The 17,500-nt window shown below is 40.5% G+C and overlaps 2 protein-coding genes across 4 annotated transcripts in view; one reads left to right on the forward strand and one right to left on the reverse strand.

The window, feature by feature from the left end:
- Window positions 1-1,070: 1,070 nt before the first annotated feature.
- Window positions 1,071-8,675, reverse strand: dalrd3 (DALR anticodon binding domain containing 3). 2 transcript variants are annotated; one of them, XM_046055371.1, is made up of 13 exons: window positions 8,157-8,675; window positions 6,275-6,582; window positions 5,629-5,939; window positions 4,646-4,704; window positions 4,444-4,545; window positions 4,221-4,285; window positions 3,791-3,849; window positions 3,585-3,667; window positions 3,120-3,246; window positions 2,486-2,544; window positions 2,207-2,386; window positions 2,046-2,114; window positions 1,071-1,583 (listed from the first exon to the last, which is right to left on the reverse strand). In XM_046055371.1, the coding sequence occupies exons 1-13, from the start codon at window positions 8,388-8,390 to the stop codon at window positions 1,464-1,466; spliced, it is 1,776 nt and encodes a 591-aa protein (XP_045911327.1). In that variant the 5' UTR covers window positions 8,391-8,675; the 3' UTR covers window positions 1,071-1,463. The 2 variants fall into 2 exon arrangements, with proteins under 2 accessions (XP_045911327.1, XP_045911328.1); XM_046055372.1 differs by having other exon boundaries at window positions 2,207-2,323; window positions 8,157-8,672.
- Window positions 8,676-10,329: 1,654 nt separating this feature from the next.
- Window positions 10,330-17,500, forward strand: part of LOC123974567 — a 7,434-nt gene continuing 263 nt past the window's right edge. The window contains exons 1-3 of one of the 2 annotated variants that reach the window (XM_046055375.1): window positions 10,330-10,913; window positions 11,941-12,062; window positions 12,473-17,500. The exon at window positions 12,473-17,500 is cut by the window's right edge and continues 263 nt beyond it. In XM_046055375.1, the coding sequence (XP_045911331.1) occupies window positions 10,418-10,913; window positions 11,941-12,035 (591 nt within the window). In that variant the 5' untranslated portion in view covers window positions 10,330-10,417 and the 3' untranslated portion in view covers window positions 12,036-12,062; window positions 12,473-17,500. The remainder of the gene's footprint in view (window positions 10,914-11,940; window positions 12,063-12,472) is intronic. The other variant, XM_046055374.1, reaches the window with a different exon arrangement.

The following is a 17,500-nucleotide window of genomic DNA, read 5'->3' on the forward strand; positions in this document are numbered from 1 at the left end:
CACACACACACACACACATAATTTTCATGCCATTTCATGCATTTCCTAAAGTTATGGCACAATGCTTTAAATGTATGTATTTATTTTAATGTATGTTTTTTTCAACAAAATCTGTCACATCTAATAAATGTCGTTTGATAGTGAACATTTGTGATTTGTCAAGTAGGATAACTGTGACTTATTGGAGGGCTCTGACTAATGGATCTCTTTTTTAACAGACTAAATATTTGTGTGGCATTGATAAAGTGGATTAGATACATGAAATGGGACGTTCAACAGTAACAAAGTAAAAAAAGACACTTATAGGAGGGTACTGTGATAATAATGACAGTTTAGTTGGGGTGTCTTGACTACGGGTGGGCTTTTGGCACTAAAATCCTAGTAAAAGTCCCAAAGTTCAGTTCTGTGGGCTGTTAAGTCAAAGGGCATAAATTACAACAGAAAAAAAAGCATCCCATCTTACTAACTGAGACGCTGTATATGGAGCAAATTTAGCTATAGAAAAAATTCTGATGCCTGAAACGGTTATGGGAGAGGAATCTTCTCCATCCACATTTTGAAACTAATCCAAAGGAATAGTTTTACATTTTGGGAAATACGGGAATTTGGGAAAAATGAGACTGATATATAGCAGCGCAAACATAAGCAGCTGAGCCTAAAGGCTAGAAGCAGGAGAAACAGTTAGACTGGCTCTGTCCAAAAGGTAACAAATTAGCAAAAAAACTCACTCATTAACAGACTATTTCTCAACTGGGACCATTAATTTCCTGGAGTCTCCAGGTTTTTGTAGAAATAGGATATAATGTGTTAAGTAGTGAGCTTTAGAGGTGCCTCTAGGCGGATTTTGGTGCCTTTGGACAGAGCCAGGCTGTTTCCCCGTTTGCAGTCTCTATACTAAGCAAAGCTAAACGACTGTTTGGGGTACCTTCATATTTATTTACCATACATACATCATAGTCGTATCAGACTTCTCTTCAAACTCTCAGTAAGAAAATATACGTGTACTTCCCCTCGATTTCTTTAACAACATACCAACAACTCAGATTTTCTAGGAAAATCAATCCAACCAGTTTAGCTTGATCTTGAGTTTACTGAGTTCACATTACATGATTTACAAGTAATGACATCCTATTTTAACAGTTACAGTATGTCCAGCTACAGAAATCTGACTGAAAAGTAGAAGCTGTAGAAGCTATATAGTGGGTAGGTAAAACAATGTATCATAATTGACTATGGCAGCCACGGACTGTATTGTAACATTGCCCAGAAGAGGGAAAGGTAAGGGAAAGAAGGAAGTGAAGGGAGGAGGGAAGTCTGTCTTAGCTGAATACATTTTCATTGCTAAATGAAGTGTGTGTGTGTGTGATGAAGTTACAATTACAAAACATACGTGAGTGTTTGTGTGAGATGAAATGAGTGGGGAGGTAGGGCTAAGCGTGATCACAGGATGACTTTCGTCAAAGCTATAGCTGTCTGATGGGGGGTAGGTTAAGGGTGTCCAGAGCACTGTGGTAGAGCTCTCTTAAAGCTCTTAACAGATACAGACGACAAAACATCTGGTTGAAGAGATGAGGCAACGGCTCCTGGAAAAACAGAAGACAGACAAGAGAAAGAGGAAGTGTGTGGCGGTAACAGAAAGAGAAAAAGTAAAACAAGTGATGTTGGCAAAAAAAATGTTGATGGCAAAAAAAAAAAAAAGAAAAAAAAAAAGAGATGTAGAGAGAGAGATAAATACATAAAAGTTTATATATTGCTATCCTCATGCTGAACTGTTTTTTTGCATCAGTAATCAAATTCTGTTAGTGACAAAAAGTCACCAGACAGGGCAATAGGCTATTAACACATTGATCTCCATATGGTGTACAACCGGAAGGGAACACACACACACACACACACACACAATCACATAAAAGACAACACATAAACTTATAATTTTCAGACATTCATGCACAAAAACAAAACTCACTGTAGGAGTTAACATCTCATGAGCTGATAATTCCTTTTCATTGAAATAAATGAATATATACACTAAAAAAAATCCTCACCCCCAGGACATGGACTCTGTTGTAGTACGAGCTGAAGTCTTTACTTAGAGACACAAGGAATTTACAGATCTGAGGAAGACAAACACGTTAGATAAACATCTTAACAGCACACTTGGGTTTAATATACATCTTTGGAAATCAGTAAATCTCAATCTCCTTACCTGTTCAGTCTTAATATTCACTCTGGCTCCTCCCCCTTCGCAGTCTAACGCTTGGCCCGATTGGTCCAGCAGCTCGGAGAACGGAATGAGATAATTGAACAGTAGAAGCCACTCGCCCTGCCAGTCAAACAACGGGGACGGCATGAGAGGATTAACACTGAACTGTTGCTGTGAGGACATCTTTTTTAATGGAAAGGAAGGAAAATCAAAACACATCCAAAGAAATGAAAGGAGTGACAGAACATCAGTAGAACCGCATGGGAGAGAATGAAGTGGTACCTCTTCTTTCAGAGCAGAGAAGTCTAGTTGGGAGCCTTCAGGGATTTCTGGGTATAAACCTGCAGATAAACAGCCAGAAAAACGCATACATGTGTATAAATGCAAGTCCTATTTGGCCAAATGAGCATTAACATAAGCTGCACTATCTCACTTAAAAGGGAACAATAACACATGCCCTTGGATACAATTCTAAAACAACCGGTTTTACTGTTGATCAAAATAAAACCGTGCATATGTTCGCCCTGATTAAACAATACAACAGTGAACAATAGCAGAAAAAGGCCCACTGCTGAACCAAACTGCTGACCACTGCTGTACACTATTCTTTTTTAATTCATGCTCAGTTTCTTTTTTAATTCATACTCATTTTCTCATTTCTTATGCATCAACTCTGTGAGTCTTGAACACACATGCAAGCTTTTCATATTAAACTTTCAGTATATATTTCACAGTTCTGAAGCACTCCCTTATTAAACAGCCACTCAAAAGTTTAGTCTGCAGGGAGCATTCAATTATCTGTATTGATTTTTAAAAAGTGCTCAACAAGACACTTAAATCATGCTTTAACTAATCAGAGCATATCACCACACTCCTGCTGAACTTTGACAAATCTCTTGCAAAGCACAACTCTCACCTTTTTCTACTCCTCTCTCGTAGCTGTCGAACAGAGTGTGCAGTCTGGCACAGTTATACATCACAAACACTCCTCCTCTTGGCCCTTTGGTGGACACCCCCCCTTCCCTCTGGACATCCAGTGTCACCTAAACAGACAGCTGTCAATCATTCTGACTCAACGAATTACACCAAAGGTTACACTGCCACCAGTGTTCGTGGGAACAGAATGGCGTTCATAATGGACAAGCTTGTCACGGCAAACACAGTCGTTCTTCACAAAGCAATATCGGTGTTTGGGACAAATACGCACGTCAATTGTTGAATCTATAAATAATATCACAAAGCGTACGGCCTAGACCTGCTCTATATAAAAAGTGCAATGAGATAACTTCTGTTATGAATCGGCACTATATAAAAACACTGAATTAAACTGAAACACCACCTGCATGACACATTTAGGTGCAAACACACTGTAATGACTCACAGGACTGGTGTGGACCGTTGACAGCAGCTCAAATCTCACAGTAGCAGAGGTCATGACCCTGATGATGTCATCCCACGTCTGACCTACAAGAGTAAGAGGAGGACAAGGTGGAGTTTCACTCCAGTTAATTGTACTTAGTATCGGTCAAATCAGTTTTGTAAGTAAGTGGCATAAGTATGCACACACAGCTTCATGTGTACACACACCTTCTACTTGATCTCCATACTTCATCTCTGAAGCCTCCTTCATCTGACCTCTTCTCAGCCTAGCGGAGAGGAGAAAGAAACAAACAATAGAAGCCTCAAGAAGACAGATGACGAAAAGCGGCATCAACGCCCATTAGTGTACTTTTAATTTTGTATAATTAGAACTGCAGTTTTACAGTGCAGAGAAGATCCTAGTAAGAGTGTCTTTTGTGATAATAAACATCATTATGGTGGAGAGCTGGGCTTGGCAAGTGGATGTGGAGAAGAAAGGGGGAAGGAGAAATAGGCTTGGAAGACAAATGATGACATCTGAGGAAGAGGAAAGATTGAAAACCTAAAGACAGAGACAGAAACTGTGAGAAATGTCGAGAGGACAAGAGACAAGGAGAGAAGAGACACAACCGTAGACAAAGAAAGGGATGCGTCATACTGTAGGTACTGTGCAGCACTGAGGTGAGAACCAGGAGTCTTCACAGGCCCACACACCAGATGTCTCTGCAGACAATGAGAGCATAACGGGTAAAAAAAATAGGAACACATTGCAATAAATGGTGTGTGTGTGTGTGTGTGTGTGTGTGTGTGTGTGTGTGTGTGTGTGTGTGTGTGTGTGTGTGTGTGTGTGTGTGTGTGTGCGTGTGTGTGTGCGCGGTTACCTGTGTATGTGTCGCTCCACTGGCCCTCCACAGCACTGCTACCTGCTGCTGGCGGAACTCATCCTGACAGGAAGTCACATGTAACACTGTTACCATGGCTACCTATAAAAGTGGAAGCAAGGATATACAAATCAACGCTTTGTTATTTTAAATGAGAAAAATGAAAAACATGCGTTTGTAGAATAGCGTATGTGTGCCTCACTGTGCACTCAGCTGTGGCGAGGTCCAGTTGTGCCAGGTGGGAAACACTGTCTCTGTGTACTGAAACAGATACACCAACAAAGCAGTAAAAAGCTGGTTAATTGCTATGTTCCATCTCGTTAATTTAATCCACACTAGGGCTGACCCCGAATAGTCGAAGATTCGATGGGCAGAGCCTGATTCGACTGTCAATCTCACAGTCGAAGCTTCGCAGCAGCGTTATGAAACAAGGATCATACCAATTTGGCGATATAGGGGTGCTCTATATCTGATTTTAAACAGAACTACCAGTTTTCTCCCAATAGGTTCATATACTGCCTATTACAATATACATTTCAACATATAATGCTGTAAATAAAAATGTGAAAAGAAAGAAGCTTTTAATAATTTTCTGTGTGTGAATAAATCCTAAATTGTAACCCTACCCCTTAAGGACGAGGGGTCAGTGTGCATGTGTGGGCGTTATGTGTGTGTGTAGTGGCAGAAGAACATTTGCTGAAGAGACGGAGCCCCAGCATCGCTGGTGTTGTGCCGAGCTGTCCGCACCTTGCAAGACATTCTGATCATTTATCACCAATGATGACACACAAAGTTGTTTTTAACCAGTACTTAGAAACAGACCGCGAGGAAGCGCGACATGCGTGCAGTTGTCGGCCACACGGCACGCAAAACTCAGCACAAGACCAGTGAATAGCAGGCGAGCGGAGAGAAAGGGTCAACAATAAGCGTCAGTTTAGCTGGAAATGTAAGTACAGTGTAATACAGTGTAAGTTACAGTGACTAATAAATAGAGACTGCAGTTCTGCAACATTAAACGGGAGCTACCGTGTGTAAGCCCACCCCCCCCACCCCCCCCACCCCTCACAATCTCTGGCACACAAACACTCATATGATTCAACTATCAGTCAACTACAGGCAACACTTGACAATTCTGATTCAACTTTGTAAATAGTCGGGGACAGCCCCACTCCCTTGTGGCCTCACCTGTGCTAGTACCAAGGCTGGGGTCATATCCCAGCAGCCCCTCCTCTTGGAACACTCGTTTCAGGTTGACCTTGAGTGCTCCCTCGTTCTCCCCCTCCTCGACTTTCCTCCCTCCTCCTCCACTGGTCCTCTTGCCTCTCTCAGTTTCCCTCTCTCTGTACGGGGAGTTCTCCAGCGCTTCCTGAATCTTCACCTCCCGCTCCTCGTTGTTCCAGTTGGCTGGGGCAGTCGGCCAATCAATGCCCAGAGCTCGGAGAAAGGTGATGATGTCGCTGTCTTCGGGAAGCGTGGGGCAATACGACACTACAAATCTGAGACAATTAAGGAGATTGATACTGATCACAGAAACAGTTTTAATCAATGGCTGAAATATATTTTCATAGACAATTCATCTGTTAGTTGTTTTTTCAACTAACCGATTAATCATTCAGTAAATTTAGTCTTTAATGTCAGACAATATTGAAAAATGCCCAAAGTTTCCCAGAGTCCAAGGTTATATCTTTAAATTGCTTATAAGATATTTGATTTACAATGCTGTAAAGTAGAAAACAGCCAAATGCTTCAAAATGTTTCATATACACAGATATAATATGTCCTTTCATTCACAAGCCCATTCAGTCATGCTGTAATTAAACTAGAGACTCACCCCTGTCTTCTCAACAGCACCCCCATGTGGTCAGCCAACAAAACAGTCCTCAGATGGCCCAGAGTCAGTGTATCAGGAGTTTGTGTGTTGGGTTTAGGGTGAAGTGCGGGGCAGTTGAGCACCATGCAGCCTTGCTTCTGACTTGATGGCTTCAGGTATTCTGTGGCTCCACCTGCCAGGACAGCCTTGAAGGCTGTGGCCCGATCGACCCTCACCCTCAACCCCTCACTCATTACCTCCCCGCCCGCCACAGGCAGAACCCCAGTGCCACGGAGAGACAGGACCCTGGACATCACTTCTGGAGTGACCTGGGCAGGTAAAGGGAATGATTAGAGACTCATATACATGCGTGCACGAACAAGAATATGCCAGTCTGATAGGAGGGAAAGACATGAAGGTAAAAAGACAGAATTTCAGGTGATCACATATGCATGGATCAAGTACTACAGGTGGTCTGATCAAGTATACTTCCAAGAAATGGATGTCAATTTATATTGTAAGATATCTCCTTTGTAAAGCAACTTTAGTATTATGAATTTTCTCATTTTCTCCTAGTATGTCATTTAATACGGCCCAGCGATGGACTGGCGACCTGGCTCCAGCCCCCCTGTGACCCAGTACGCAGGATAAGCGGTTGATGATGGATGGATGTCATTTAATACTTTCAAATTAGAAATACAGTAAATAATAAAAACTTTGTTTGGATTGTTTTAACTCTTACCTTAAGATATGCATGTGACTGTTTTGCACATAACATTTGTCCTTTTAATCTTACAAAAATGCATATCACTGTAAAACATACCTGCTTGTGATTATGTGTTACCACATGCAGAAACACTAGCATCCCCACACACAATGATGCAGGAACAATCCCAACAAAGGGAACGTGCCAGGGGTGGGAGCTCAAATATGCATTTGTTAAAATAATTTGCACTGGGACATAATCTTCACGGACTGGCACGAACAAGCTATATGGAAAAGGCCTTTGTGGGCTTTGCGCCAGCCCAGCAAGGTTGGCGTTTCTGGCTGTGCCTGTCTGTCAGGCTGACCCATATTGCACCTGCCACTCATGGGTTTATAATTACTGCCGCAGGCTGTTAGTGTGTGGTCGATCACTTGGGGCAAAGTCAACAGCCACTCAGTAATTCGGATGTTTTAGCAATCTCATTTTCATTCAAATGTATTCAGGATCTGAGGTTTTATGTGCCCTTTATTAAAGGTAAAAGGCACATAAAAGGTATTTTTCAACCTGGACTCCATTTTCACATGCTTAGTGTCTAAAGCTAACTGGGACATCTTTTTTAATTGGTCCAGTATTGAGCGAGCGCGCTGCAGTCACCCTTTAAAACATGAAGACGCAAACAAACCGACCGAGGCAGCAGTAGTCCAGCAACTCTCGTGTCGTGTAAGGTAAAATTAGTTGATTCAGACAGTGGAGTCCGGTGGCTTTGAGATAGGGATATAGTTAAAATGAGTTTACTCTTTCTATCATAACAAGCACTTCAGTGGATGCACTTTGATGGGACACAACTGCCCTCAAGGATCACTGTGTCGCTGTCTCGCTGCTGCCCACTCGCTCAATACTGGACCAATTTCAAATAATGTTGTCCAAATTAGTCACACAGACACAAAAACATGGGGAAATAGCGTCCAGGTTGAAAAATACCGTAGTTACCCTTTAAAGATGTGTGGGGCTCCGGTCAGCTTTGCCCTTCAGACAAGCACTTTAAATCAGTTAAAGGTGAAGCACACAGTTCGCCTGTCATCAGCTCCTATTGGCCGTCTCACGTTAGAAACAGTTGAAAACACACTCCGTGTATATTTCTGCTTTCAAATCAATGTAAATGTTGGCAAACCCAACAGGTACTAGCAGGTACTATACCTGTCCATCCGCATACAGCGTGGTAAGCATCGTGGTCGGCGACAAGAAGTCTCTGTTACGCAGGTTTTTAGCGCTGCTCTCCTTGAACCAAAGCTTCTCTGGTTCCGGAAAGATCCTGTCGCCGTTCCCCCGGCTGAAATCGGGGACATTTTCATGCTTTCCCCGTAGTGCGGAGCTCAGCGCCCCGACAGTAGGGGTGATCCGGAGGGGCGAAGCCTGCTCAATATTCTCCATCACCGTCACAACACTAACAGGTGAGCTTGCTACCAGGCTATTAGCACATCCACAACCTACTCATATCTGATGTTAAAACGCCGTCACACTGATAGGTGCAGGCTATGCTTAGCTTCAGCACTGCCGAACTGTGCCAGTTTCCATGCGTACGGTAATCACTAGTCGATGTCAGATATTGAATGTAAGGGAGGGCTGTAGGCTACTGGCAGTTTTTTTCTTTGCGGAACTAGTGTCAAGTCGAGTGCAATCCCTGTTTCTTCCGAGGTGAATTTCCGTGTTGGACCAGTGGACTGCTGTTAATAGCGCCATCCAGTGCATGGGGTACTGCAATCTTAAACAATACTGAAAGGCTAGATTAAACAGTCTATAAACTGACGTTACACGTAAAAATGGACTTAACATAAAAGTAGGTGTTTTGAATATGTTGCCCTTCAGTTGAATTCCTCATGTCGAGCTAAACATCAACAGGCCAACTAAATATTGTGCAAACGTTTTGGACTCTATTGTCTCCATGTAGCTGAAGTTCAGCTAAGGCAATAGGCCAGCTCATGGCCATACGTGTGTGTGTGTGTGTGTGTGTGTGTGGTAAATAGCAACAGTAATAATGTATTTGATCAATAAATTAATGTACTCAGGCAATTCAGTATTATGTTGCTTGGCTGTGTGAAGCTGAAGGTTATCTTCGCTCATTTGGCATCTTGCTTGTGAAAGAAAAAGTAAAAGTATAAAACATTTATTTTAATTATGCCTGCAGCCCAGTGCCACAGTTTAGTGTGAAGATTTTTGTTGATTTTGAAGTGTTATGTGTTCCAATAACATCAAAAGAATGAATACGATTTATTGCCTTGTGAAAAATAAACATATTATTAATGAAACTGTCATTTATTCTGAATATATACTTGAAACGAGTAGCATAGAAAATATACACATTGTGGTGTTGTGCTGAAAAGTGATTGCCGTCTGCTGGAGCTGTATTGCCCAGTCTCTTCAATCACTTTCTGGCAAGTGAAATAGCCTACTGCATTTTTTGGGTTGTATTGGCCATTTAAAGGTATTTTAAGAGGTAAAAAAGTACTAGGTGAGCTATAATCTGTCAAATATAACTCTTCTGAATGAAATCAACTAATTTCAGGGCAGAAATAACCTTTCAGCCAATAACAAAAGGCTTCAATCTTCAAGTGAAATACTGCATTTTAAGAGTTGCATTAGCCATTTAAAGGTATTATAACAGGTAAAAAAAAGAGTGGATTGGTTGGTAGCCCTACACAGCAAGTAAAATAATGCAGTCAATAATTGCAAAATTGTCTTCATTTTATATCTAAGTTGGCAGTAAGTCATGTTAATTAGGCTACAGCCCGTTTTCCAAATATAAACAAAGATATTACACATAGGCCAACCAAACATCAGTTTTCGGCAGACATCTCTTTTCAGCACGACAGTTGCTTACTTTTTTTTGTTGTTGCCTGCTCCTGTGATATACCAAGTGAATACTAAGGCCATGGTCTTTGTGTGTACTAATTATTTTGTAGAAAAGTAAAAATGTTGAATATTAAAAATTGTGTGCGTGTGAGGGAATTAAAATAAATTGGAAGGAAGTCAGAGTTTAAAAAAAAAAATTTCACTTGAGCCCCTGCCCACCAAAATGTCTGTGCACGTCCCTGCTGGCAATTGTTGTTTTGATAAGTATTGTTTTGATCTCCCCTGGTATGCTGCGCCTAAATGAGGCTTTATTTTGTTTTCTATAGCTGCCTAACTAGTACTGTATGGTACCCCCTTTTCTTTCTTTCCTGTGTATTTATTTGTCTATTTATTTAATGTCTGCGTTTTTAAAACCATCTTTCATTTGCACAGACAGTGATTTTATTGTACCAGTTGATTTATGTTTTGTATGTTGTGAATTACAAAAAAAATCTTTGAGCACGTCTTCTTCCGGCGCAGACATGTGACGTAAAGGGCGCAAATATACAAGGGAGGTGTTTGTAATAAGTTGAGGCGCTTCAGTGGCAGAATTTTCCACAATAGGGAAGATGCACAACTGGCAAGAGAACGAAATAAAAGAACTTTTGACCATCCGGGGGTCGGAAGCCATCCGTAACCAGATTACGGGCACAGTGAAGGACTCTGTAGTGTACAACAGGATGACCAAACTGCTGGCGGAGAGGGGGGTGTACAGGTCACACATGCAGGTGATCAGTAAACTGAAGGCACTAAGGAAGCAGTACACCAAGTATCACCAGCAGAAGACCCGCTGCGGGAGCGACCGCGTCGACTGGCCGTTTTATGAGCAATGCCACCGGGTTTTCGGGAATGCCTCCGCGGGGAACCCGGTTAAACGGCAGAGGAGTCCCACACCCCCACCTGCACCCTCACCCCCACCGCCATCTCCCCCGCCGCCCGAGGAGGTTGTCGTCGGCCTCTGGGACGACGTTGACGACAAGGAGATCAACAAGCATCTGGGTCCAGTGGAGGCAGAGGACGACGATGAGTACAGCCCGTCAGAACAGTTACAGTCCATTAACGCCAGTAAGTAGATGTGTTAAGAAAATATATGCGGATGACCTGCAGGCCTGTGTGTCCTGAGGTCCCACACACCACCAAGGGCTGATGTTGGAGTTTGACAGCATTTTACCAAATCTGAGCCCAGTATCGGTTTATTAAGCCCATTTTAAGTAATAAAACTGACATGTAACTAGAAGTGCACGTCAAAAAAATTGACATTCAAAGAAATAATATTGCCTATGTTTGCATATAAAACAGAGAGAAGATTGATGATTATAAAAGAGTAAGTTTATTGAACCAGGTTGTTTTACCAACTTATAACCGGATCACAAGTCAAACTAACTGTCGCAACCAAACCACTGTTATAGAGCACTTTTCAAAACAATGTTACAAAGTGCTTTCACAACAGCAAAGACAATGAAACTGCAAACAAGTGTGATGGGACAGTTGCTAATCCTGGAGCCTGTTGGCCTGTGAAGATGCAAGCATCTGTATGGAGTCCTGCAAAACTTCTGTCTGAGAAACTGCATTGTGTGTGCTATGACTAAAATAGGGCAAAAATAGACACAGCAGTATGCACCAAAGTATATAAAACTGCCCTAGGGCGGTTATTAACTCTTCTCACATGGAGTCAAACAAATAGACCAGCGTGTTTAAGGTGAAACTGTGCACTGCTGCCACAAATGGCCACTTAATTAGGAAGCATTTGTCACTGTGCCTCCTCAGAGTCACGTGAAAAGTTACTTCTTTTACTCTTCAAATTTAAGCCATATGCTTGTTTTGTATTCATTTTATTTATTTATTTTATTCATTGTATACATTCTCATGAGATACTGTCAGGATGATGAAAGAATAAAAATGTTTTTAAAGAGAAGAAGCGACTTTAATGAGGCATAGCTCCGAATGCTTCCATATTTGTTACATAGTTAATATGTCAGCAAGGGACCATTTGGTCCTGTAGGTTTTATCTTAACCCCCAATTTAGTGAAATTATTTGCCTAATGCTATTTGTCCTCTTAAGGTGAAGACTGAAGTGTCTGTTTTTACCCAGTTTTAATCATAGTGCACTCAGTGGTCAAGCGTTGGCGGACAGCAGCATGTCTGTCACAGTACAAACCTCGCTGTTATGACCATCAAACTGATTGAGAGTGGAGGAGACCCGCAGACAGTCAGGTGGGTAAGCATAAAAATGCTGTCTGCTATTTACTGATGTCACATCATAACTAGCAGATGTGTATTTACAATTTTACAACCTGTGACTTCTTTTTTTGCCATTTGAAATTTCAAGCATGTAGGTTTTTCAGATGTAGGTTTAAATACATATTACATTGTTGTGCAAATTATGTCCATGTTCTGTTCTAATGAAGACAAATGCTTTGTTATTGTTGGTGGTGGTTCTACTCAAGTGCAAATGACAACGATGTGTAATCGATGTAAACACCCTCACAGCTGAAAGTCGGCACACGGTAATTGTTTTATTCCAAGTCCAGTGTGTTGAAGCACGGAGACAGAACAATATCAAATATCACTGTCCTGTTACTGACAGGCTGCACTGTCTCTCTCTCTTATTTAATTTTTTTTAGCATATACAGTTCCATCGAAGAAAAAGAAAACAACAGTGATGGAGCAAGTCTCTACTTTAGTGTCAGCAACAGTCGCACAGCTCAGAGAGATGGACGCTTCCATGCAGGCGCAGGAGGATGCCCGGCTACAAAGGTTGATGGACCATGAGAAGGAAATGCAGAACAATCTTATGAGTCAGCTGGTAGCCATGCATGAAAGGATCAGCCAGCAAAACCACGAGAAACATCTTGAACTTGTGGACAGGATACTCTCGAGGTTCCCTTCACCTTCAGCACCTTCAGGTCCCTGACTGACACTTCCTGTGTGAGTGGTGAAGGCATATAACAGGGTTCAGATGTAGGGAACACTTCGGTCTCTCTCCTCCAGCAGCTGTCTAATGCCTAAGTCCACGTTCTTTTTGTTTTCACTGTAACAATGTAAAGAGAGCTCAGTCACTGAGATCATCTTGCCTTTAACCTCAACTCTGCTCACTTGTAGCTAATACAAATCCAGGGTAAAAAAAACAAAAAAACAGGCCAAATTCACACCAGAGGCCTGATTCTGTGCTCATATGGCTTTGTTTTTATCTTTTTAGTTAACTCTTGAACAATGTCATTGTAAAGAACAATGACTCTGCATTATAATAGTGGACTGTAGCACCATTATTCCATTTCAAAAATAATTTGTCAAATGCAGATTAAAATGTGGTTTTGTCATGCAAACAAAGTTGGTGGTACACACACAACACAAAATTCAATACCCCACTGAACAGCTAAAACAGTCATAATCATGTAAATGTAATCTTAACGGACTGTACTGTATTGTATACTTGTAGTCTTCCCTCCCACTCAGAGCGCTTTACAATACATGTCATATTCACCCATTCAGACACTGATGCCAGTGGCTAGTTATACACACACCAGGAGAAATTTGGGGTTCAGTATCTTGCTCAAGCAGACTTCAAAACGCATTCTGATTAGTAGACGACCCGCTGTATCTCCTGACCCACAGCTGCCCCTCGTAGAGCATATGAAAACATAACCATCATTTAAAGACTTATTGTTATAATCATTACTTTTACTTTTTTTGACTCCAGTGACTCAAAACTTGCTTAGGAATCTTTGAATGTGTGTATCAGAACATCAGATCTGTGTCAATGTAAGGCTGAAAATCTGAAATTGGAGACTGAACACCTGCAGTGTGAACATTTTTTTCAGTTAACATGAAAGAAGACAATGATTCCCCCCAAAAAACAAAACATGCTGTGGTTTCTGTTGTATTTATGGATGCGCTGTTACCTCTTCTACCACCTCACCTTAGCATGTTGGAGTGAACAGTGAACTAAACGCAGCAAAAGCAGGCAGCTGCTACAACCTTTAGTTGTTACTAAGCATTGGATTTAATTTGGGGTCATTATAAAGAGTGGCTTCAGTAAGTAATAAGTTACTGGACAACATGGGTGATAATATTGTTGAAATTTGGCATTTAGAAAAAGCATTGCTGTGTCAAACATCGATGTGAACGTCATGTTTCACCCAGCAGTGCTCCCCAGAGGGAAAGGAAACCAGAGCATGCTGTATGCACCACTGTAGCAGAACAAAAGCTGCTCTTCAGTGGTTCATGAATGGTAGTCTGTTTTTAGCACAGCTCATAAATGATGTATGCTGATGGATATCATAACAAGAAAAATATACACAGTAACTGATAAATAAATTCTGAGATTTATTAGAAAAATCCATTTAGAAGACAATACAGAAAAATCTAAATACGTAGTGTTACACTTTACAAACTGAGTGCTTGGGTCGCTGTTTTAGGTGTCATTCTTGGCTGACACAAAATTCCCGGTTGCATTCATGGTCATCAGCAATCCGGGAGATAACGTGTCATTGAGGAAAAACACCTTCTGTATAAGACTGCGGCATCAGACAAATTACACTCAAACGTATGCTGCTACAGTGGCAACACAACATTAAAGGTAGGCCTGTTAGTTTCACTTTCCTTATTGATTGAAAAGAAACAAAAGTAATGGATCATCTGAATTTGACTGAGCGTTGAGCACTGGCTTTTATGAATCACAATGGGTGGACTATAAGCTAAATAGGCTTTGATTTTAAACGTGTGGCGCAGTTAACTTGGATGTGTATTTTTACTGTAGATACTGTTAACCATGTTTTACTGTTTTAAATGTATTGTTTGTTCTTTTCAACAGTTTTTAACTGAATTAATATGTATATTATATATTTAAACAGAGGAAGACTTCAGAAATGCAGGGTAATCTGAAGTTGATAAAGTGATCAATTATTTGTGTTGGGGAAGATGACGCCCTGCTCGTGTATCTTCTTGGTGATGTAGCAGCCCGTCTGATCCAGATGTGCTATGCATTGTGGGATGGAAACGGACCCCATAACCAGCTGGTGTTCAGAATCACAGCTGCATTATGGGTTCCGTTACAATCCCACCCACTAAATCAAGCTTTGGCTCAGGTCTGGTCAGGTTAACACAGCTAAAAGAAAGGAAAAATTATTATTAACAGGGGGGAAAAAAGGTGAGTGGGACTAATCCACCAAAATGTTACAATTTGAACTGCAAGTCATGAAAGAAATTGAAACCATTTTTGCAATCACTTCTGATAGTCACAGCTATTCAAAGTAAGGAAAACTACACAAGACAAGCAGACTAATGCCTCTCTCGACCTTTCAGTACAGCTTAACGATCCGTTACATGATTGCAACGACTTGCAAAGGAGCGGTTTTTCCAATGTCGGACTGTATGAGCAGCAGAAAGTTCGTAATAATACATCAGCTTCATCTGGCTTGCTTTGTTCTGTCCTCTGGTTTTTCAGTGCTGATACAACCTAATTTAAAACGATCACGAATGGTTCACATAGTCTAATGAAACCTTTGTAAGTTGTGGTTTTAATTACATTTATACTGAATGGAAAATATTTCTCCTTGCGTTATGTATGTATCTGATGCTCAGCAAATAAGTGGAGAAAACATTTCACTAACAAATGACTGGAACATTTTTGGACACACCGAGAAAGAATTATTTCGTTTAGATTTTAATTATTGCCGTCAACGGTTTTATCTAACACTAAGCTCTTTAAGAATAGCTCACAGTTCCTTAATTACGACAGGGGGAAGAAATGCTTGATTTGAATGTTGTAAAATGACCAAGACAGTTACTGTATATAAAGCCAAAGCCCCTGTATCTACAAAACTGGCACTTGGGAGGTCATCAAATTATTGCTCCATTTGCTTTCAATTTAAGTGCATAAGAAACAAAGGCATTTAAAGTATAAATCATCTTATTTTGTAATTAATTTTGAAGAAATTTTTGATTTGGTAAATTGGTGGTTCAAATGTAAGCAATGTATTTTAAAAAAGAAAAGAAAAAACAAAGCAACTAATAAAAGTTTAGAATAGAGATTAGATTCATCTTTAAGGAATTACTGCTACATTTTTAGCATGAAGCCCCATTAAAAGCCTAGTTGGAGAACTGGTCTTGTTTTTAGTTTAGTCTACCAGAACACTCTAGATTAGGAGTGGCAGCAGTAGGCCATTTTCTGTCAGCAGGAATCAAAACGAACTAAAAAAAAACCTGGAAATTGTTTTAGCATACAGTTTTAAAACCAACAAGATTTTGAAGATTTATGCAACTGAAACGTGTCAGCTTTATCAGATTTTCTGTCCATAAAATATTGTAGCAGGGAATGTTGTCACTTACAGTATCATACTTACAAACCCATCTTGAAAAACCTGTTATGTATCATGTGCCAAAAGGGGGGGGGGGGGAAGCAAGCAAAACGGGACACAGGAGGACAGCCTGACAAGGAAGAGCTGATAGAACGATAAAAGGAAGGAGAGAGCTGAAAAAATTAAGGAAGAGATTTACAGGGCTCTTCCTGTGGAGCTTAAAATAGGTTTTAGACCCTGATTTAAGGCTGCATTAATTTCTCGTGTCCTCAAAAGCAGTGAAAAAAAAAAAAAATAGAAACACCGGAAAGATACGAGGCAGTTGGTGAAAGAAAGAGAGGAGTTGGATACAATGACAGAGGCTGAAACATGCTTTCAGTTTGACATGTTCTGGATAATAAAGCTTGAATGATCTTGAATGTTCTAACAATGAGACGTATGATGGAATAAACATTTATTGCAGGCATTAAAACAAAACGTTATGAGGAGAATACAAGTACAAAGGTTAAAAGTAAGAAGTCAAATCAAGAGAAAGAGAGAAGTGGAATGGGGAATGTCACTTTACAAAGCCAGTAGGGTGAAAGCAAAGTAAAAGTACACCAGGAACTGCCAAAAACATACCAGTATAAATTGTTCACAGTGATGATAAAGTTTGAAAAACAATGTTTTAAAAGTTCTCACCAACATCTCAGAGTAGTGCGTCCTGCCCTGTAGCCCCGTCTGCCAACAGCACTGGGAGTCTAAACTTCCTCTTTAAATACTCTAGAGATTCATTTCACTTTCACTTCTCCTGATCAGACAAAACTCCTCCTTTCCTTCCTTTATCCACTCCCTCCCTGTCTCCTTTCCCTGCTGGAGAGAGACAAGAGGTTCTATTTTGCCTTTTTAAAATGTTCTTTATTTCAAATACGCTGTAGCTGAAGATGAATTATTCATTATATTATTATTTTTGTCATTTTACTTGCTGCAGCAATCAGTTGTCATTTAAAGTTGGACTTCTTTTGTTGTCTTTCAGTTTATTTGTTAAACCTGAAGTGATTAGGTATAATTTAATTTAAATATTTTTATATAGAATGAGATACATTCAAACATTAATATAGTCTCGTTTTAATATCTTACGGACAGATACGTGAAGTAAAATCAGTTCAGAATGTACACTGATCCCAGTTTGTCATAATGGTTATGTGTTATGACTTAAATGTATTTAATTTAGATATTGTATACAGAGTTTGCACATTGACTGATTTAACTGTTTTCTCAGTTTTTCCAGTTGTGGTGTCTGTTGTGGGTAAAATTTTATAAAGGGTCCAGTCACCCAAAACAATATTTAGTTTTGGTTTTATCTGTTATGTT

Source organism: Micropterus dolomieu, linkage group LG08 (assembly GCF_021292245.1).
Source record: "Micropterus dolomieu isolate WLL.071019.BEF.003 ecotype Adirondacks linkage group LG08, ASM2129224v1, whole genome shotgun sequence".
Taxonomy (NCBI): domain Eukaryota; kingdom Metazoa; phylum Chordata; class Actinopteri; order Centrarchiformes; family Centrarchidae; genus Micropterus; species Micropterus dolomieu.